The sequence below is a fragment of the Ovis canadensis genome, chromosome X (assembly GCF_042477335.2).
Source record: "Ovis canadensis isolate MfBH-ARS-UI-01 breed Bighorn chromosome X, ARS-UI_OviCan_v2, whole genome shotgun sequence".
In the NCBI taxonomy this organism is placed as follows: Eukaryota; Metazoa; Chordata; class Mammalia; order Artiodactyla; family Bovidae; genus Ovis; species Ovis canadensis.
Window position 1 is genome coordinate 38,140,348 of NC_091727.1, and position 22,063 is coordinate 38,162,410.

Genomic DNA, 22,063 nt, shown 5'->3' on the forward strand with positions numbered 1-22,063 from the left:
ACCCCTGGGAAAGATGACCTTTTTAGCCTTCACTGGCCAACACTTTGGAAAAGGAAGAGTCATTTCAAAACAGCTGAGCAAAAGAAAGGCAATTCATTTGTGTCATTGTTCACTCTCTGTGTTTGCCACTGGACTGTAACCTCCTCGACATCTAGGACCATGTCTATTTTTGTTTATCCATCTATTTTCAGGGTTTGAGACCCACAGGAGACACTGCAAATGCTGCAGAAACCACTTCTCGGGAAACCAAGCACCACACCAGGAGAGCTGGAGAACTCAGGTGTATTATGCCAGTGGGCTCAGAGGAGTTAACACTCCAAGCTCTGAGCCCCAAACAAAGGGGTTACAGAGTCTTTATAGTCCTACTATAGTGGGCAACACTAGCTGCTAATAGGCTGGTCTAAACTAAGGGGTTTCCCGCGCCTGGGAACAGTGGTCAAGATGGCGGGTGGGGGGGGCGCTGATCTTTACACAGACAAGCATGATTAAGCAGGTTTGTAGGGGCCGGGCAATTGCAAAGAGCAGGACAGGGGTGAGTGAGATAAACTCCAGTTCCTAGTATTATAAGTCCCCACTTTCTGACACTACACGTGACCTACGTGATCCAGAATTTGCAAGGAGCAAGCTGAGTTAGAGACAGAAGGAGCAGGAGGTTATGTAAAATTTTAACTTTTCCTCTTCAAATATGCCTGAGGTGGGACGAGTGGGGGTACAGGGACAGAAGGAAAAAAGCATGGGAAAGAAGGAAAAGAGTGAAGGAAATAACTAAGGACACACAGAAAATGGTTCAAAACGCCGAATTAAGATTCTCAGCAGCATTTACCCTTAACTTCACTGGTTAATGACCTCAGATCATTTATGGGGTGCACACGGTGCCTGAATAGGTCTGGGGGGGTGGTCTCTAGAAGACAGAATCTCCATTCCTTACCTTATCCTGATGTGGTTCTCTGAACTTCTACTCCTGAGGATTCCAAGAAAAACAACCCAACAGCCAAGGCTGAGGAAAAGTTTCCCTATGGGGCACTTCACCGTTCTGCTGCATTCAAACCCCTCAGCCTTTGGGATGAAACACTCAGAAGACTGAGAACGTCAAAATGACCGAGAGGAAAACACAACTTTCAGGAGGGCGCTCAGCATTTTTTCCCAGAAGCCTCTACAAGTTCCGCGGCTTCTCAACCTCTCCTGTGCATGCGAATCACCTGGGGCTCTTGCTAAACAGGCTGACTGCGATTCACTGGGGCGGGGGCGAAGTCGGAGCCTCTGCATTTTCAACAGGCTCCAGGTGGTGCTGATCTGCTGACCCTCGGAGTACACGAGAGACTCGAGGGCTTCACCTCCCGGCCAGGTGTGCGTATGCCCAGCCTCGGCTTTCCGGCTCGCTGTCCCGCGCGTCCCTGGCCTTCCGCCGAGAGGGGAGGAGTCGGGGGCGGAGCGGGAGGAGTGGCGCGGCCCCCGCGTGGGTCCTGCCGGAGATCACTTCGGCCCCTTGGCGAGGAAGCCAAGATGCGGCGGCGCAGGAGGGGGCGGGTTCGGCGAGGGCGCGGCCTCTGGGAGGGGGGCGCGCGACGCGCATCCCCCGCGCTCGCCGGGGCCACTCGGGAGCCTCGCGGCAGTCCGGTGCCCCACTTGGCAATCCGCTCCGCGCTGCTTCCTCGCGCCCGCCTCCTCCTGTCACCTCCCGTCTCAGCCTCCTCGCTCCATTCCGGCTGTATCCACCGCCATCCGAGTGCCTCAAAGAGCGAGAGGTGGTGCGCGGGACCGCAGGGCGCGCCCTCCAGCGGACCCCGGCTCGGCCTTGGTGGGGGCACCGGCAGCAGCATGGACACCAAGCGCTGCTTTGCCAATCGCTTCGATGACTACCAGGGCAGCCTGCTGGCGGGCCAGTGCGAGGAGGCGGTGGCGCCCTTGGTCACCGCCACCATCGAGCGCATCCTCCAGGAGCTGCCCCCGCTCGGGGGCGGCCCGGAGGGCCGGGGGGCGGCGGCCGCGGCCGGCAGCTGCCAGTGGGGACTGTACGGCGGCGTGGCCGGGGTGGCCTACATGCTCTACCACGTCTCGCAGAGCCCGCTCTTCGCCGGGGCCCGGGAGCGCTACCTGCGCTCGGCCAAGCGCCTCATCGACGCGTGCGCCCGCGCTGAGGAGTGGGGCGAGCCGGACGCCGACACCCGCGCCGCCTTCCTGCTCGGGGGCGCGGGCGTGTACGCCGTGGCCACGCTCGTGTACCACGCCCTGGGCCGGCCCGACTACGTGCAGCCGCTGGGCAAGTTCCGGGCTCTGTGCGCCGTCTGCGCGCCCGTCTCCTTCCTCGAGTGCGGCTCCGACGAGCTATTCGTGGGCCGCGCGGGCTACCTGTGCGCCGCGCTCGTGCTCAAGCAGAAACTCGCCCAGGAGGTAAGAGGCCACCCCGGCCGCCAGGGGGCGCGTGCCGCCCAACTACCCGGCTCCCGGCTCTGGGAGCTGTGCCCAGGCTGTTCTCCATCTCTCTTACTCTTTTCACTCTGGTTTCTTGAGGCTCTTGAGGTTTATCCCTTGCTTTTGTCCGTCTCCCCCCGCCCCGCCCTCCCCCCACTGCTTTCAGTCTCTCGGTTGGGATTACGCGCCTTTGCTCTTTGTTTGTGTTTTACTGAGACATGGCATCTCTCCAAATGCCTCTGCCCGGGTGTTGGCTGGAGGTCCTTCCAAGTGAGATTTTTTAAATATCCCAAAGGAAAGAGATTTCCCTTCCTTTAAACCCTCCTGTCAAAAGCTGAAGTACCCTCGCATGTCAGAGTACTAGAAAGTCATAGGAGTTTGGGAGTGGGCTGATCTGTGCTAGTATTGTTTCCATCATGAAGGTGAAGGTAAGTTGTTTCTTCGACCCCCGGGTCTGTATGGGCTTCCTGTGTTGCTTTCTATTCCGTAAATTGCACGGGTCCTATAAAACGCATCTCTGAGGGGAGTGTCCTCGTTTAATTACATAAATGTAGACAGAATTCTACACTATTGTCATTGAAAGTGCTCCCCCCCCCCCATTTTAAAATGAATCATTAGGATTGTCAAGACGACAGCATACTTGACAGGGCAGGTTTTCTTAATGAATAGCTTTCCAGGGGCTCCTTGAATTGAATTGGATTTCACAACTATGTGTTTGTTTGTTTTTTTTTTTTTTTCCTGGCTTCACTTTGAAGACAGCGCATGGATGTTAGAAGAGAGAGTGCCAGTTTATGTGGTGTAGAGGAAAAAAAAGTCCTCCAAAGGATCATAGTAACTAGAACTGAAAGAGAGGCACTTCATTCATAACCCACTGCAGCCAAATACTGTTTAGGGAGGAAGTGACACATTTAACTTGGCTCCATTTGGGTGAGTGAAGCGTTTGAACACAAAGGTACATAGTGTTTTTAAAGTGTAATTAGATAACCTCTACCGAGGCGGTCTTGATTTTTTTTTTTTTTTTTTTAGTTTATAGCAGATGAGGTTAATTCAAGTGAGAGATTACTAAATACTGTGCACTGTGCTAGCAGGGAAGCAAAGGGTTGTGTGACAAAGTTGTCTTGAAATAGTTCACTCTGCTTCGGAGTGACTGTTACCAGCTAGCAGTTTCCCAAGGGCCTTTCCAGTTGTAGAAAACCTCTGAGGAGGCCGCCAGGCTATTTCCATATCATTTGCATTATATTTGCATCTACTCCTCAGACCTTGCAGTCTGGTGGCAGGCAGGTTTCAAATTTATGGGGATTTCTCCCCCTAGTTGTTTTCCTTACACATGCTGCTTTCCCTTTCTGTGCTTTTCTCCAGAATGGAATGGCAGAGTGGGAGGACCATCAGGTCATGTGCAGGTGGCAACCGATCAGAAGGACTCCTTGCCTGAAGACTGGTGGCCCAGGGCCAGTCTGCAGTGCTGATCCACAAAGACATTTCTTAAGACCTCTCTTGTGCCCTGCTGCCAAACTGGATCTATCTTTTTATACTAATCAAGTTGAGGTGCTCTGGCCCCTGCTCCCAGGAGACAGAACAAGTTCTAAGGCTGCTTTGTTTTTTTTTTTTTTCTTAAGCAAAGAAAAGCTCCAACCTGAGCAAATCAGCTAGTCTCAGTGGCAGCCTCAGCTGTGGTCATCCAGAAAGTTCAGGCATGAAAGGACAGAGGCTAAGCATGCCAGGCTTGAAGCCCTTTGAGGGGAAAATACAAGTCTTCTGCACCATCCCCACCCCCATGTCCTAGCCTGCATATGGCTTTGCCCTCGGTAGATGATCCATAAACCTTGATTAAATTGAATTGCGAACTTCTGTCATTTCTCTATGAATAATCTGTCATTCTGCCCTGGGTTTCTTTCCCTCCAATGTCATTTATATTCACTTTCCTCTTGGCAGTGCCCTCGGTTATCACCCTGGTTTAACTCCTCCCCACCCTACTTGACACATCTCTGCCACCTAATAAATAGTTGAATGAGTGAATCACCCTGTACTGGGATTAGTGCTCTCAGCTAGCTTCTCTCACTCCAGCCATTCCATGTACCTCTGAGAAACCAGGCTTCTTATAAACACTTTTCATTATGTCACTACCCTGCTCAACGTCCTGCAATGGCTCCCTATTTCCTTTTCTCCAGTGGCTGCTCATTTCGCATTTAAAGCCAAGATCTTTAAAATGACTGACAAAGCGCCATGTGATCTGACCCCAGCTTACCTCCTCTACTTTTTGCTCACTCTGCTTCAACCACACAGGCCTTCTTGCTGTTTCAGGCATTTATTCTCAGGGTGTTTGTACTCACTGTTCCCTCTGCTTGGAATACTCTCCCCCTATCTCTTTTTATAGTTAGCTCCCTGACCTTGTCTGAGTTATCTCCTCAGTGAGTCCTTCCCTATCCACTTGATTTAAGACTGCCACCTGTCCCCTGACTTAGGCCTTTTTCTTGCTTCATTTAACTCATTTTCTTTACGTCTTTTTCACTTACAAGTAACTCCATAAGAGCAGAGGGTTTCCATTTCATTGATGGACTTAAGCATTAAGATTGTACCTGGTACATATGTGGGTTCTCACCTTTCCTTGTTTTGGTTGTGGTGGAAATATTTTCGATGCTTTGCTTCATCACTCAGTTCTAATAGCATCCCATTTACCAGTATTTTCCTTTATGGTGGTGTCTTTGATGTTATGTTTAAAATAATCCTTTCCTGTTTCCCTAAGAGCTTAAAAATCCTTTCCTACTGTCAAGGTATCAGTAAGTATTTGTTGAATGTGTGAATAAATGAGCACTACTTTCTTACAAATTTGACCACAAGCAAGCTTAGGCACTTCAGTAGTTATGGCATATGGGCTCAGCAGTTGTGGTCCGCCAGCTCTAGAGCACAGTTCAGTAGTGATGCGCAGGCTGAGGTGCTCTGCGAAATGTGAGATATTCCTGTATCAGGGATCAAACCCAGGTCTCCTGCTTTGGCAGAAGGATTCTTTACCCCTGAGTCATCAGGGAAGCCTGAAGGTACTTCTTACTCTCCTGTTTTGGAGAAACAGTTTGGTGTCATGGATTCTTCCCCACAGATGGCCTGGGTTCAAATCCCAGTCTAACCATTTACTAAATTGAGGGCATTGGGGCATGTTAATTACATTCTCTGTGCCTCAGTTTTCTTAGATGTAAAATAGGAATCATAAAACTATTGCTTAAAAGATTAGATCATTTAGTATATATTAATGCTTAGAACAGTGGCTGGAACATAATAAGTACTTTGTGTAAGCAACTTTTCTCATCATGACCATCGTCATCATCATACACTAGTTCTAAGTTCCTTTTTGGTGTGTATACTTTGGGCAAAATTTTTTTTAATCTTTCCTTTACCACTGGGAGTCTCTTGCATTTTGACCAATCCTGTCACCCTTCTAATTAAAAGGGAAATATCCTTTATAACTGCTTGATTATCAGGAATCAGGAGAACAGATTGCTCTTTTCACTGCTGCAGACTCAGGCCCAAGACTGAAGTCAAGTTTCCGGGTGACAAGTTTTATTGGCAATGCCTCTGTGACATTTTGTTTCAACTAGCTTTTCCATTAAATCAGCCTCCAGAACCCTTTTTGCCTCTTCTTCTGGAACTCAGGTTGCCTGAGCCTCCTCTTTCCATCACAGGTAGGAAGCATAGGAAGGGATGTAGAAGTAACCCTGATCCCACGAGGAATAAATCAGGCTGTGTGGAATGGGAAGAGAAGACCACCTTAGGGCTGATAAAATAATAATTAAACTTGATAAATCACCATGCACTTTGCCATCGAGGTCACAAGCTTTGCTGTACATTGGAATTGCCTATAGAGCTTTTAAAATGCTGGCTGCCCCAGACACATCCCAGACCAATTACGTGAGTCCCAGGGGCAGGACCCAGACATCCCAGGCAACTACAGCCAGCATGAGCACCTTCCTCCTCAAACTGTGCTGTAGGAATCAGCACTGGCCACCTCTCCTGACAGCCTGTTAGATACTCAGTAGTCCTAAGTTTTGGGGGATTCCCTGGTGGCTCAGAGGTTAAAGCGTCTGCCTGCAATGTGGGAGACCTGGGTTCAATCACTGGGTCAGGAAGATTCCCCTGGAGAAGGAAATAGCAACCCACTCCATATTCTTGCCTGGAGAATCCCATGGACGGAGGAGCATGGTGGGCTACAGTCCATGGGGTCGCAAAGAGTCAGACACGACTGAGCAACTTCACTTTCACTTTTAGTCCTAAGTCTTAAGCGCTACCCCAGGCTTCCTGAAGCAGAGCTGACATTTTAACAAGGTCCCAGGTAATGAATTTGCACACAGGATTTTGAGAAGCATTATTTAGCATCCTAGTTGTCAAACATGGCTCCACCTTGGAATCACCTGCGGCACCGGAAAATACTGCTGACGCCTCGAAATGAACTCAGCATACCCTCGTGTTAGGACTGGAGCGAACACAGTAAAAACTTAATGTGTCTTCCACAGCAGTTATGCAAAGGGCCTTGGAAGCCTCTTCTTGCATTTGATGTTTCACACACGGTGACACAGACACACCAACAGACACCCGCACACTTTAACCATTGTGTTTTATCAGAGCTTCTGCACTTCACTTTTTCCCAGGTGATACAATCACCTCTTTCACCTTCCTCCTCATTGGGTAAGTTCTTCAAGGTGGCACGTGAGATGGAGCCTGGACTCTCACAGGCCCCTCGGTGATAGGCAGGCATGCCACTCAGCACCAGGGGAAAAACTATTAGGAGCCTCTGACCAAAAGGGCTCCAGTCTTGGAACTGCTGGGACAGCTTCCTTGGCATCTGGGTGCCACGTGCGGCTTTCAAGCTACCATTTGTGCCAACTATCTCTAAGGGATGGCTTCTTTTTCTGTATTTCTTAAGTGAACCCTCAAACCCAAGCTGGTCATCCTGGAGATGGTCCATTCTCCTCCGTGGCTTCTCCAGGAAGTTCTTACAGCCAAACTGTGCACAGTCACTGCTGCTTTTGCTCCAGAAATTAAACTAGGCTCTGGCTTCCTCTCTTAAACCTCTTAGACTGTTTAGGGTGGGGGCAGGGAATGAAGGAGGCCATTTTTTTAAGACAGGACACTCCATAGACTGTTCTCAGCTCTTGGGTGTGAAACCTGGGATACTGACTAAGCCTTTGACTTTGGCGTTGTCTGGTCTCTGTCCCTGAAAACATCCATTCTCAGAGGGGCTGGCTAACCCTTCAGAACCAGCACAAAAGTGGAGAGCGGTTGGGCAAGTCTCTCGTGTGCCTTGATTTTTCCTACCAAGAGACAAAGTGTACTGTGAGCCAAGACTGGCAAACCCTGCTGCTTCCCTGCAGCACCCATGAAAGCAATGTTTCTCCAGGAGCCACCAAATTTCCCACATCACCCAGACCTCACATTTCTCAGAAGACTGCAGGTTGAGCCCCATCCATGAAGGTTGGGAAGAGGAGGCAGGCATTTCCTACTGGCACTTGTGGGCAGCCCTTCGTGGTTTTGCTGGCATAAAAGTCAACTAGCTTGAGCCATACAGTGGTGGAAATGGTCCGCCAACCTATGAGCTCTGGCTTCACGAAGGGCCTGCCTTTCTTCAGAGGACGTACCCCCAGATGGAGAACTCTTGGTGGTCCTCCCATTAGCTCTGCCTGGCACTGGCGTTATCAACTCCCCTCAGATCAAGAGTAGGCAGGTACAAGGAGTGGGTTCACAATATCTGACCTCAACCGGTTTTTCTAAGTTATTCAGAAGAATACAAATTTGCAGAAGAGAAGGAAGGTATGGTTCAGGGAGAAGACTAAACCTCAGAAAATGCCTGCCTCACTTGGGTCAGAGCTTAATGATGATCCTGTCTGAATCCATCTGGCTCCTCCTTCAGTGATTCCCATGCTTCCCCCACCATAAAAAGTGAGAAGCCCTCCACAAAGTTCAGAGCTTCCATCAACACTCCTCTGAAGGCCACAAATTCACCCATGCCCCTGTACCCTGCCTCACCAGAGAGGCCAAAAGGATTGGTCTCCCCATCCTTGAACCCACCAGGGTACTAAATTTGACACAGGGGGTCCTCAGCCACAGGCAGGGAAATACCCACTGAAACAAGTTCCAGGAGCAGATAGATGATCACAGTCAACCCAGGGCATTCGTACATATACACTCTACATTTTCTACCTCAGATCTTATATAATTGAGGGAAAAAAAGCATACATATGGCACAGCTTTCTGTATCTGCCTGAATGCTCTATTTCCTTACTGTGGGAAGATTTAAACTTAAATGCCCAAGTGATTTTCTCACCAGAAAAAGTAGATGCTAAAGTACTCCTAGGTCAAAGCCTGCACCCTCCAAGTTGTGCTATGACAATGGAGAGACAAACTTCAACCAGAAATCCCTGAAGAAATTCTACAAAAGGTAAGAGCAGATGCTTGAGGGGAGGCCAGGAAGAGCCAAGACCACTGACCCAGTAGGAGGAAGACTCCAGCCCAGTGCCAAGTATCGGAACTGAAAAAGCAATAGCTTTAAAGAGGCATGTGAAGTAGAAAGCCTCTGAGAACCACCTTTATTAAATGCCAAGTAATCCAAACTTAGGAGTGTACTGTTAGTCACTCAGTCCTGTCTGACTCTTTGTGACCTTATGGACTGTAGCTCGCTAGGCTGCTCTGTCCATGGGATTCTCCAGACAAGAATACTGGATTGGGTAGCCATTCCCTTCTCCAGAGGATCTTTCAGATGCAGGGATTGAACCTGAGTCCTTTACTCCCAAATATGGATGGACAAATGTTTACCAGATATTTGATGGAAGTGAAAGAGATCATGATGAATAAACAGAACGATTTCTGGAGATAAAGACATATACTACAGGAAACAGAAGAGAACATTACAAAAAGTCCAAATTCATATTCTCAGAACTGTAAAAATGACAGTGGGTTTATAAAATGGGAACAGGGTGCTATAAAAGGGATCAGTTAGAGAATAAGAGAAAGTCCTTGGGAAAAAAAGTATTACAGCAAAATTTAAAACTTTGTGGGAGGCGGTCCTAAAATGGCGGAGGAACAAGATGGGGAGAACACTTTCTCCACCACAAATTCATCAAAAGAACATTTGAATGCTGAGTAAATTCCACAAAACAACTTCTGAATGCCAGCAGAGGACATCAGGCACCTAGAAAAGCAGCCCATTGTTTTCAAAAGGAGATAGGAAAAAATATAAAAGATAAAAAGAGAGACAAAAGAGGTAGGGATGGAGATCTGTCCCAGGAAGAGAGTCTTAAAAAACAGAGAAGTTTCCAAACACCAGGAAACACACTCTCACTGGCAAGTCTGTGGCGAGCCCTGGAACCACAGAGGGCAACATAACCGGGAGGAAAAGTAAATAAATAATGAAAACCCACAGATTCCATGCCCAACATTAACTCCCAGCAGAGAAGCAGCTCAGATGCTTGCATTCGCCACTAGCAAGCGGGGGCTGGGCAGGAAGGCGTGGGCTGCATTGCTTAGAGTGAGGACCAGACCTGAATGCCCAGAGGGCAATCTGAGGGAACTAACTTGAGATAGCAAACCAGACTGTGGGATAGCTACCTGGTGAAAAGCCCTAACCTAAGACAATGCCATTCCACGTTGAAGGTCAAGAAGGATGGCGATAAGGAGATAGATACCCCTCGTCCAAGGTAAGGAGCAGTGGCTGTGCTTTGCTGGAGCAGCCATGAAGAGATACCCCATGCCCAAGGTGAGAGAAACCCAAGCAAGATGGTAGGTGTTGCAAGAGGGCGTCAGAGGGCAGACACACTGAAACCATACTCACAGAAAACTAGTCAATTTAATCACACTAGGACCACAGCCTTGTCTAACTCAATGAAACCAACCATGCCCGTGGGGCAACGCAAGACGGGTGGGTCATGGTGGAGAGGTCTGACAGAATGTGGTCCACTGGAGAAAGGAATGGCAAACCACTTCAGTATTCTTGCCTTGAGAACCCCATGAACAGTATGACAAGGCAAAATGATAGGATACTGAAAGAGGAACTCCCCAGGTCAGTAGGTGCCCAATATGCTACTGGAGATCAGTGGAGAAATAACTCCAGAAAGAATGAAGGGATGGAGCCAAAGCAAAAACAATACCCAGCTGTGGATGTGACTGGTGATAGAAGCAAGGTCCGATGCTGTAAAGAGCAATATTGCATAGGAACCTGGAATGTCAGGTCCATGAATCAAGGCAAATTGGAAGTGGTCAAATAAGAGATGGCAAGACTGAACGTCAACATTCTAGGAATCAGCAAACTAAAATGGACTGGAATAGGTGAATTTAACTCAGATGACCATTATATCTACTACTGTGGGCAGGAATCCCTCAGAAGAAATGGAGTAGCCATCATGGTCAACAAAAGAGTCTGAAATGCAGTACTTGGATGCAATCTCAAAAATGACAGAATGATCTCTGTTCGTCCCCAGGGCAAACCATTCAATATCACAGTAATCCAAGTCTATGCCCCAACCAGTAATGCTGAAGAAGCTGAAGTTGAACGGTTTTATGAAGGCCTACAAGACCTTTTAGAACTCACGCCCAAAAAAGATGTCCTTTTCATTATAGGGGACTGAAATGCAAAAGTAGGAAGTCAAGAAACACCTGGAGTAACAGGAAAATTTGGCCTTGGAATGTGGAATGAAGCAGGGCAAAGAATAATAGAGTTTTGCCAAGAAAATGCACTGGTCATAGCAAACACCCTCTTCAAACAACACAAGAGAAGACTCTACACATGGACATCACCAGCTGGTCAACACCGAAATTAGATTGATTATATTCTTTCCAGCCAAAGATGGAGAAGCTCTATACAGTCAACAAAAATAAGACCAGGAGCTGACTGTGGCTCAGATCATGAACTCCTTATTGCTAAATTCAGACTCAAATTGAAGAAAGTAGGGAAAACCGCTAGACCATTCAGGTATGACCTAAATCATATCCCTTATAACTCCACAGTGGAAGTGAGAAATAGATTTAAGGGCTTAGATCTGATACATACAGTGCCTGATGAACTATGGACGGAGGTTCGTGACATTGTACAGGAGACAAGGATCAAGACCATCCCCATGGAAAAGAAATGCAAAAAAGCAAAATGGCTGTCTGGGGAGGCCTTACAAATAGCTGTGAAAAGAATAAAGGCAAAAAGCAGAGGAGAAAAGGAAAGATATAAGCATCTGAATGCAGAGTTCCAGAGAATAGCAAGAAGAGATAAGAAAGCCTTCTTCAGTGATCAATGCAAAGAAATAGAGGGAAAGAACAGAATGGGAAAGACTAGAGATCTCTTCAAAAAAATTAGAGATACCAAGGGAACATTTCTCGCAAAGATGGGCTCGATAAAGGACAGAAATCGTATGGACCTAACAGAAGCAGAAGATATTAAGAAGAGGTGGCAAGAATACACAGAAGAACTGTACAGAAAAGATCTTCATGACCCAGATAACCATGATGATGTGATCACTAATCTAGAGCCAGACATCCTGGAATGTAAAGTCAAGTGGGCCGTAGAAAGCATCACTATGAACAAAGCTAGTGGAGGTGATGGCATTCCAGTGGAGCTATTTCAATTCCTGAAAGATGATGCTGTGAAAGTGCTGCACTCAATATGCCAGCAAATTTGGAAAATTCAGCACTGCCCACAGGACTGGAAAAGGTAAGTTTTCATTCCAATTCCAAAGAAAGGCAATGCCAAAGAATGCTCAAGCTACCACACAATTGCACTCATCTCACACGCTAGTAATGTAATGCTCAAAATTCTCTAAGCCAGGCTTCAGCAATATGTGAACCGTGAACTCCCTGATGTTCAAGCTGGTTTTAGAAAAGGCAGAGGAACCAGAGATCAAATTGCCAACATCCGCTGGATCATCGAAAAAGCAAGAGAGTTCCAGAAAAACATCTCTTTCTGCTTTATTGACTATGCCAAAGCCTTTGACTATGTGGATCACAATAAACTGTGGAAAATTCTGAAAGAGTTGGGAATAACACACCACCTAACCTGCCTCTTGAGAAATCTGTATGCAGGTCAGGAAGCAACAGTTAGAACTGGACATGGAACAACAGACTGGTTCCAAATAGGAAAAGGAGTACATCAAGGCTGTATATTGTCACCCTGCTTATTTAACTTCTATGCAGAGTACATCATGAGAAACGCTGGACTGGAAGAAACACAAGCTGGAATCAAGACTGTCGCGAGAAATATCAATAACCTCAGATATGCAGATGACACCATCCTTATGGCAGAAAGTGAAGAGGAGCTAAAAAGCCTCTTGATGAAAGTGAAAGAGGAGAGTGAACAAGTTGGCTTAAAGCTCAACATTCAGAAAACAAAGATCATGGCATCTGGTCCCATCACTTCATGGGAAATAGATGGGGAAACAGTGGAAACAGTGTCACACTTTATCTTTTTGGGCTCCAAAATTACTACAGATGGTGATTACAGCCATGAAATTAAAAGACACTTACTCCTTGGAAGAAAGGTTATGACGAACCTAGATAGCATATTCAAAAGCAGAGACATTACTTTGCCGACTAAGGTCCGTCTAGTCAAGGCTATGGTTTTTCCAGTGGTCATGTATGGATGTGAGAGTTGGACTGTGAAGAAGGCTGAGCACCAAATAATTGATGCTTTTGAACTGTGGTGTCAGAGAAGACTCTTGAGAATCCCTTGGACTGCAAGGAGATCCAACCAGTCCATTCTGAAGGAGATCAACCCTGGGATTTCTTTGGAAGGAATGATGCTAAAGCTGAAACTCCAGTACTTTGGCCACCTCATGCGAAGTGTTGACTCATTGGAAAAGACTCTGATGCTGGGAGGGATTGGGGGCGGTAGGAGAAGGGGATGATCCAGGATGAGATGGCTGGATGGCATCACTGACTCGATGGACGCGAGTCTGAGTGAACTCCAGGAGGTGGTGATGGACAGGGAGGCCTGGCTTGCTACAATTCATGGGGTCGCAAAGAGTCGGACACGACTGAGCAACTGAACTGAACTGAAAGACAATGCCAGGCCTGCTCACAGAATAAAAGACTTAGCAGAGATAGCCGGCTGCGGACTGGCCCGTTCCCCACCACAGACAGGCAAGTGAGGGCTCCCAGATCCTGAAGGGGGCAACTGTGCCCCCAGAGAGGCATTATCTACCAAACTGAAAGCAGGCTTCATTGCTAACCAAGACTTCTTTCGATTCTGGACGGTCAACATCTGCCTGAGAAGGTGCGCTGGTTGTACACCCAGAAAACTGAGCATAGGGACCAGGGGAGGCGATAAGTCACAGTGACAACCCTCGCCAAACACCTGGTCGCCCAAGCTGCTCGGACCTGGGAAGGACACAAAACACAAGCCAACCAAGTCTGCGCCTGTGAGGAGTACCCGAAGCTGAGTGGCTTAGACCTGGGATGTGCATATAACCCAGGGCTGGCCTCAGACAGTTCCTGACAGAGCAACCTCGAGCCTAAGCAGTGTAGACAGGGAAAGCACACATGCTGTGAGTGGGGGCAAACCCAGTGTGCCTGAGACACTGGGAGCACTCCCCACAGACGCCAGGGTTATTTGTTTGCAGCATTCCTCCCTTCCCACGGCACGACTGAACAAGTGACCCTAAAAAAGTGTCTAGCATGGCCCCCTTGTGTCAGGGCGGAAATTAGACACTGAAGAGACCAGCAAACAGCAGAACCTAAAACAGAAGGAACCACCCTGGAAGTGACAGATGGAGAAGTCTTCAGGTTACTGTAGGAATAAGACTGAAAACCAGAGGCAGGGGGCTAAGTCCAAATCCTGAGAATACCAGAGAACTCCTGACTCCAGGGAACATTAATCGATAGGAGCTCATCAAAAGCCTCCATACCTACACTGAAACCAAGCACCACCCAAGGGCCAACAAGATCCAGAGCAAGATATACCATGCAAATTCTCCAGCAACACAGGAACGTAGCCCTGAGCTTCAATTTACAGGCAGCCCAAAGACACGCTAAACCCACTAACATCTCATAACTCATTACTAGACACTTCATTGCACTCCAGGGAGAAGAAATCCAGCTCCAACCACCAGAACACTGACACAAGCTTCACTAACCAGGAAACCTTGACAAGCCACCTGTCCAACCGCACGCACAGCAAGGAAACTCCACAAACTGCCAGAATACGGAAAGTCCACCCCAAACACAGCAATATAAACAAGATGAAGAGGCAGAATACCCAGCAGGTAAAGGAACAGGATGAATGCCCACCAAACCAAACAAAACCAAAGAGGAAGAGATAGGGAATCTATCAGATAAAGAATTCCAAATAATGATAGTGAAAATGATCCAAAATCTTGAAAACAAAATGGAGTTACAGATAAATAGCCTGGAGACAAGGATTGAGAAGATGCAAGAAAAGTTTAACAATGACCTAGAAGAAATAAAAAAGAGTCAATATATAATGAAAAATGCAATAAATGAGATAAAAAACACTCTGGAGGCAACCAACAGTAGAATAACGGAGGCAGAAGATAGGATTGGTGAGGTAGAAGATAGAATGGTAGAAATAAATGAAACAAGAGAGGAAAAAAGAAAAACGAATTAAAAGAAATGAGCACAATCTCAGAGACTCTGGGACAATGTTAAATGCCCCAATATTCGAATCATAGGAATCCCAGATGAAGAAGACAAAAAGAAAGACTATGAGAAAATACTTGAGATAATAGTTGAAAACTTCCCTAAAATGGGGAAGGAAATAATCAACCAAGTCGAAGAAACCCAGTGAGTCCCAAACAGGATAAACCCAAGGCAAAACACCTCAAGACACATATTAATCAAATTAACAAAGAATAAATATTAAAAGCAGCAAGGGAAAAACAACCAATAACACACAAGGGGATTCCCATAAGGATAACAGCTAATCTTTCAATAGAAACTCTTCAGGCCAGGAGGGAATGGCAGGACATACTTAAAGTGATAAAAGAAAATAACCTACAGCCCAGATTACTGTACCCAGGAAGGATCTCATTCACGTATGAGGGAGAAATCAAAATCTTTACAGACAAGCAAAAGCTGAGAGAATTCAGCACCACGAAACCAGCTATCCAACAAATGCTAAAGGATCTTCTCTAGACAGGAAACACAGAAAGGGTGTACAAACTCGAACCCAAAACAATAAAGTAAATGGCAACAGGATCATACTTATCAATAATTACCTTAAATGTAAATGGGTTGAAAGCTCCAACCAACAGACAAAGACTGGCTGATTGGATACAAAAACAAGACCCATATATATGTTCTCTACAAGAGATCCACCTCGAAACAAGGGACACATACAGACTGAAAGTGAAGGGCTGGAAAAAGCTATTCCACACAAATAGACCAAAAGAAAGCAGGAGTAGCAATACTCAGATAAAATAGACTTTAAAACAAAGGCTGTGAAAAGAGAAAAAGAAGAACACTACATAATGATCAAAGGATCAATCCTAGAAAAAGATATATCAATTATAAATATATATGCAGGTCGGGAAGCAACAGTTAGAACTGGACATGGAACAACAGACTGGTTCCAAATAGGAAAAGGAGTACGTGAGGCTGTATATTGTCACCCTGCTTATTTAATTTCTATGCAGGGTACATCATGAGAAACGCTGGACTGGAAGAAACACAAGCTGGAATCAAGATTGCCGGGAGAAATATCAATAACCTCAGATATGCAGATGACACCACCCTTATGGCAGAAAGTGAAGAGGAGCTAAAAAGCCTCTTGATGAAAGTGAAAGAGGAGAGCGAAAAGTTGGCTTAAAGCTCAACATTCAGAAAACAAAGATCATGGCATCAAGTCCCATCACTTCATGGGAAATAGATGGGGAAACAGTGGAAACAGTGTCACACTTTATTTTGGGGGGCTCCAAAATCACTGCAGATGGTGACTGCAGCCATGAAATTAAAAGATGCTTACTCCTTGGAAGAAAGGTTATGACCAACCTAGACAGTATATTCAAAAGCAGAGACGTTACTTTGCCGACTAAGGTCCGCCTAGTCAAGGCTATGGTTTTTCCAGTGGTCATGTATGGATGTGAGAGTTGGACTGTGAAGAAGGCTGAGTGCCAAATAATTGATGCTTTTGAACTGTGGTGTTGGAGAAGACTCAAGAGAGTCCCTTGGACTGCAAGGAGATCCAACCAGTCCATTCTGAAGGAGATCAACCCTGGGATTTCTTTGGAAGGAATGATGCTAAAGCTGAAACTCCAGTATTTTGGCTAATTCATGCGAAGCATTGACTCATTGGAAAAGACTCTGATGCTGGGAGGGATTGGGGGCAGTAAGAGAAGTGGACGACTGAGGATGAGATGGCTGGATGGCATCACGGACTCGATGGATGTGAGTCTGTGTGAACTCTGGGAGTTGGTGATGGACAGGGAGGTCTGGCGTGCTGTGATTCATGGGGTCGCAAAGAGTCAGACCCGACTGAGTGACTGAACTGAACTGAACAACATAGGAGCACCACAATATGTAAGATAAATGCTAACAAGTATGAAAGGGGAAATTAACAATAACACAATAATGGTGGGAGACTTTAATACTCCACTCACACCTATGGATAGATCAACTAAACAGAAAATTAACAAGGAAACACAAACTTTAAGTGATACAATAGACCAGAATTGATATCCATAGGACATTTCACCCCAAAACAATGAATTTCACCTTTTTCCCAAGCGCACACGGAACCTTCTCCAGGATAGATCTCATCCTGGGCAATAAATATAGCTTTGGTAAATTAAAAAAAAATTGAAATCATTCCAAGCATCTTTTCTGACCACAATGCAGTAAGATTAGATCTCAATTACAGGAGAAAAACTATTAAAAATTCCAACAAATGGAGGCTGAAAAACACGCTGCTGAATAACCAACAAATCATAAAAGAAATCAAAATATGCATAGAAACGAATGAAAATGAAAACACAACAACCCAAAACCTGTGGGACACTGTAAAAGCAGTGCTCAGGGGAAGGTTCATAGCAATACAGGCATACCTTTAGAAACAAGAAAAAAGTCAAATAAATCACCTAACTCTACACCTAAAGCAACTAGAAAAGGAAAAAATGAAGAACCCCAGGGTTACTAGAAGGAAAGAAATCTTAAAAATTAGGGCAGAAATAAATGCAAAAGAAAAAAAAAAAAGAAACCATAGCAAAAATCAACAAAGCCAAAAGCTGGTTCTTTGAGAGGATAAATAAAATTGACAAACCATTAATCAGACTCATCAAGGAAAAAAGGGGAGAAAAATCAAATCAATAAAATTAGAAATGAAAATGGAGAGATCACAACAGACAACACAGAAATACAAAGGATCATAAGAGACTACTATCAGCAATTATATGCCAATAAAATGGACAACTTGGAAGAAATGGGCAAATTCTTAGGAAAGTACAACTTTCCAAAACTGAACCAGGAAGAAATAAAAAATCTGAACAGACCCATCACAAGCACAGAAATTGAAACTGTAATCAGAAAGCTTCCAGCAAACAAAAGCCTATGTCCAGATGGGTTCACAGCTGAATTCTACCAAAAACTAAAGAGCTAACACCTATGCTATTCAAACTCTTCCAGAAAATTGCAGAGGAAGGTCAACTTCCAAACTCATTCTATGAGGCCACCATCACCCTAATACCAAAACCTGACAAAGATGCCACAGAAAAAGGAAACTACAGGCCAATATCACTGATGAACACAGATGCAAAAATCCTTAACAAAATTCTAGCAATCAGAATCTAACAACACATTAAAAAGATCATACATCATGACCAAGTGGGCCTTATCCCAAGGATGCAAGGATTCTTCAAATTCCACAAATGAATCAATGTGAGTGAGTGAATGAGGGAAGCTGCTCAGTTGTGTCCAACTCTTTGCGACCCCATGGACTGCACCCTACCAGGCTCCTCCAACCATGGGATTCTCCAGGCAAGAATACTGGAGTGGGTTGCTATTTTCTTCTCCACAGGATCTTCCCGAACCAGGGAACGAACCAAGGTCTCCCATATTGCAGGCAGATGCTTTAACCTCTGAGCCACCAAGGAAGCCCAAATCAATGTAACACACAATTAAAAAATTGAAAAATAAAAGCCATATGATTATCTCAATAGATGCGGTGAAAGCCTTGGACAAAATTCAACATCCATTTATGATAAAAACCCTCCAGAAAGCAGTAATAAAAGGAACATACCTCAACATAATAAAAGCTATATATGACAAACCCACAGCAAACATTATCCTCAATGATGAAAAATTGAAAGCATTTCCCCTTAAGTCAGGACCAAGACAAGGGTGCCCACTCTCACCACTACTATTCAACATAGTTTTGGAAGTTTTGGCCACAGCAATCAGAGCAGAAAAAGAAATAAAAGGAATCCAGATTGGAAAAGAAGAAGTAAAGCTCTCACTGTTTGCAGAGGACATGATCCTCTACATAGAAAACCCTAAAGACTCCACCAGAAAATTCCTAGAGCGAACCAATGAATATAGTAAATTTGCACTATATAAAATCAACACACAGAAATCCCTTGTATTCCTATACACTAACAATGAGAAAACAGAAAGAGAAATAAAGGAAACAATTCCATTCACCATTGCAACGAAAAGAATAAAATACTTAAGGGATATATCTACCTAAAAACAAAAGACCTATATATAGAAAACTATAAAACACTGGTGAAAGAAATCAAAGAGGATGCTAATAGATGGAGAAATATACTGTGTTCATGGATTGGAAGAAACAATACAGTGAAAGTGAGTATACTACCCAAAGCAATCTATAGATTCAATGCAACCCCTATCAAGCTACCAATGGTATTTTTCACCAAGCTAGAACAAATAATTTCACAAATTGTATGGAAATCCAAAAAACCTCAAATAGCCAAAGCAATCTTGAGAAAGAAGAATGGAACTGGAGGAGTTAACCTGCCTGACTTCAGGCTCTACTACAGAGCAACAGTCATCAAGACAGTATGGTACTGGCACAAAGACAGAAATATAGATCAATGGAACAAAATAGAAAGCCCAGAGATAAGTCCACGCACCTATGGACACCTTATCTTTGACAAAGGAGGCAAGAATATACAATGGAGAAAAGAGAATCTCTTTAACAAGTGGTGCTGGGAAAACTGGTCAACCACTTGTAAAAGATGAAACTAGAACACTTTCTAACACCATACACGAAAATAAACTCAAAGTGGATTAAAGATCTAAATGTAAGACCAGAAACTATAAAACTCCTAGAGGAGAACATAGGCAAAACACTCTCCAACATAAATCACAGCAGGATCCTCTATGACTCACCTCCCAGAATATTGGAAATAAAAGCAAAAATAAACAGATGGGACCTAATTAAAATTAAAAGGTTCTTCACAACAAAGGAAACTATAAGCAAGGTGAAAGGCACCCTTCAGAATGGGAGAAAATAATAGCAAATGAAGCAACTGACAAAGAATTAGTCTCAAAAATATGCAAGCAACTCCTGCAGCTCAATTCCAGAAAAATAAACGACCCAATCAAAAAATGGGCCAAAGAACTAAACAGATATTTCTCCAAAGAAGACATACAGATGGCTAGCAAACACATGAAAAGATGGTCAACATCACTCATTATCAGAGAAATGCAAATCAAAACCACAATGAGGTACCATTTCACACCAGTCAGAATGCCTGCTATCCAAAAGTCCACAAGCAATAAATGCTGGAGAGGGTGTGGAGAAAAGGGAACCCTCTTACACTGTTGGGTGGGAATGCAAACTAGTACAGCCACTATGGAGAACAGTGTGGAGATTCCTTAAAAAAATTAGAAATAGAACTGCCTTATGACCCAGCAATCCCACTGCTGGGCATACACACCAAGGAAACCAGAATTGAAAGACACACGTGTACCCCAGTGTTCATCGCAGAACCGTTTACAATAGCAACCTAGATGTCCATCAACAGACGAACAGATAAGAAAGCTGTGGTACATATACACAATGGAGTATAACTCTGCCATTAAAAAGAATACATTTTTATCAGTTCTAATGAGGTGGATGAAACTGGAGCCTATTATACAGAGTGAAGTAGGCCAGAAAGAAAAACACCAATACAGTATACTAATGCATATATATGGCATGTAGAAAGATGGCAATGATAACCCTGTGTGCGAGACAGCAAGAGAGACACAGATGTATAGAACATTCTTTTGGACTCTGTGGGAGAGGGCAAGGGTGGGATGATTTGGGAGAATGGTATTGAAGCATATATATTATCATATGTGAAACAGATTGCCAGTCCAGGTTGGAAGCATGATACAGGATGCTCAGGGCTGGTGCACTGGGATGACCCAGATGGAGGGTATAGGGAGAGAGGTGGGAGGGGGATTGAGGATGGGGAACAGGAGTACACTCGTGGCAGATTCATGTCGATGTATGGCAAAACCAATACAGTACTGTAAAGCAAATAGCCTCCAATTAAATAAACTTATATTAAAATAAATAAATAAAACTTTGTGGATGTGAACTACTCAGCTCAAAGTGGCTCTGCCTCACCCTGGCTTTGATAAACAGTGGTCTCGCCCTGCCCACAGATCCCACCCACACACGTGACCTCTTCCTTAACCAATCACAAGCCCAGGCGCTGACCCCGCCCAACAGACCCCATTATCTGCCCATTCCAGAGCCCGCACCCAGAATGCCTGCCATTTGGCCCAGAGCCCGCATCCGGCCGCCCACATCGCGTCCGCCATGGGAAGGTTCCGAGAAGACCGCTGGCGCCCGCGCCCCTGCCCCCGCCCCCGCCGATTCCTGCCCCATAAACACCTGGTCCCAGCCGCCATTCCCTGGGATGGGGAGTGGCCCGCCATGCTTCCCACATCGCCCTCACAGGTGCGTCAGAACTACCGCCCCGAGTGTGAGGCCGCACTCAACAGCCTCGCCACCCTCGAGTTCCACGCCTCCTTCCAGTGCCTGGCCGTGGCCTTCTACCTCGACCATGATGATGTGGCCTTGAAGCGTTTCTCCCGCTTCTTCCTGCTCCGCTCCCTCGAGCACAGCAAGACAGCCCAGAGCCTGATGTTCCTGCAGATCCAGCGTGGGGGCCGCATCTGCTTCGTTGACATCAGAAAGCCTGAGACTCAACAGTGGGAGAGCACACTCCAGGCCATCCAAGACACCCTGCACCTGGAGAAGAGCGTCAACCAGAGCCTGCTCGACCTGCACCAGCTGGCCACCAACAGCAGTGACACCCACCTGTGCCACTTCCTGGGGACCGGCTCCCTGGACCAGCAGGTCGAGTCCATGAAGGAGCTGGGGAACCAACTCGGCAACCTGAGCAACGTGGGGGTCCCAGAATGTGCCCTGGCAGAGTACTTCTTTGACAAGCTCAGCCTGGGTGACGGCGACAAGAAGGACTGAGCCTGGACTGGACTTTCCCCCGAGTCCTGCCATGCAGACTGCAGTATTGCCCTTGCAGAATAAGTTCATTTAAGTTTTCCTTCTTTCAGTGTTGCCAGTTCTTCCAATAAATCGCTTCCGAAAGAAACAAAGGTCCCTTGTTGATTCATACATGCAAACCCTTAACCTTTCAGGTTTTAAAACAGGTATCCAGGAGTCGCTTGAGCTACCAATGCCCTGTCCACAGGCCGCTCAAGA

At 45.7% G+C, this 22,063-nt stretch overlaps 1 protein-coding gene and 1 pseudogene across 1 annotated transcript; both read left to right on the forward strand.

Annotated features, from left to right (window-relative positions):
• Positions 1 to 1,353: 1,353 nt before the first annotated feature.
• LOC138930697 (uncharacterized) lies at positions 1,354 to 21,957 on the forward strand. Its single transcript, XM_070291177.1, has 2 exons — positions 1,354 to 2,391; positions 21,091 to 21,957. Exons 1-2 carry the CDS (start codon positions 1,354 to 1,356, stop codon positions 21,226 to 21,228), a joined length of 1,176 nt encoding a protein of 391 aa, XP_070147278.1. The 3' UTR covers positions 21,229 to 21,957.
• Positions 21,275 to 21,826, forward strand: LOC138930698 (ferritin heavy chain pseudogene; annotated as a pseudogene).
• Positions 21,958 to 22,063: the final 106 nt, after the last annotated feature.

What these genes read in the sequence shown, in the direction of transcription:
- LOC138930697 (XM_070291177.1), top strand. Translation starts at nt 1,354, where the DNA reads ATGCCCAGCCTCGGCTTTCCGGCTCGCTGTCCCGCGCGTCCCTGGCCT. An exon ending in AGCAGAAACTCGCCCAGGAG is followed by an intron (nt 2,392 to 21,090) that starts GTAAGAGGCCAC and finishes TGCCCATTCCAG; the next exon opens with AGCCCGCACCCAGAATGCCT.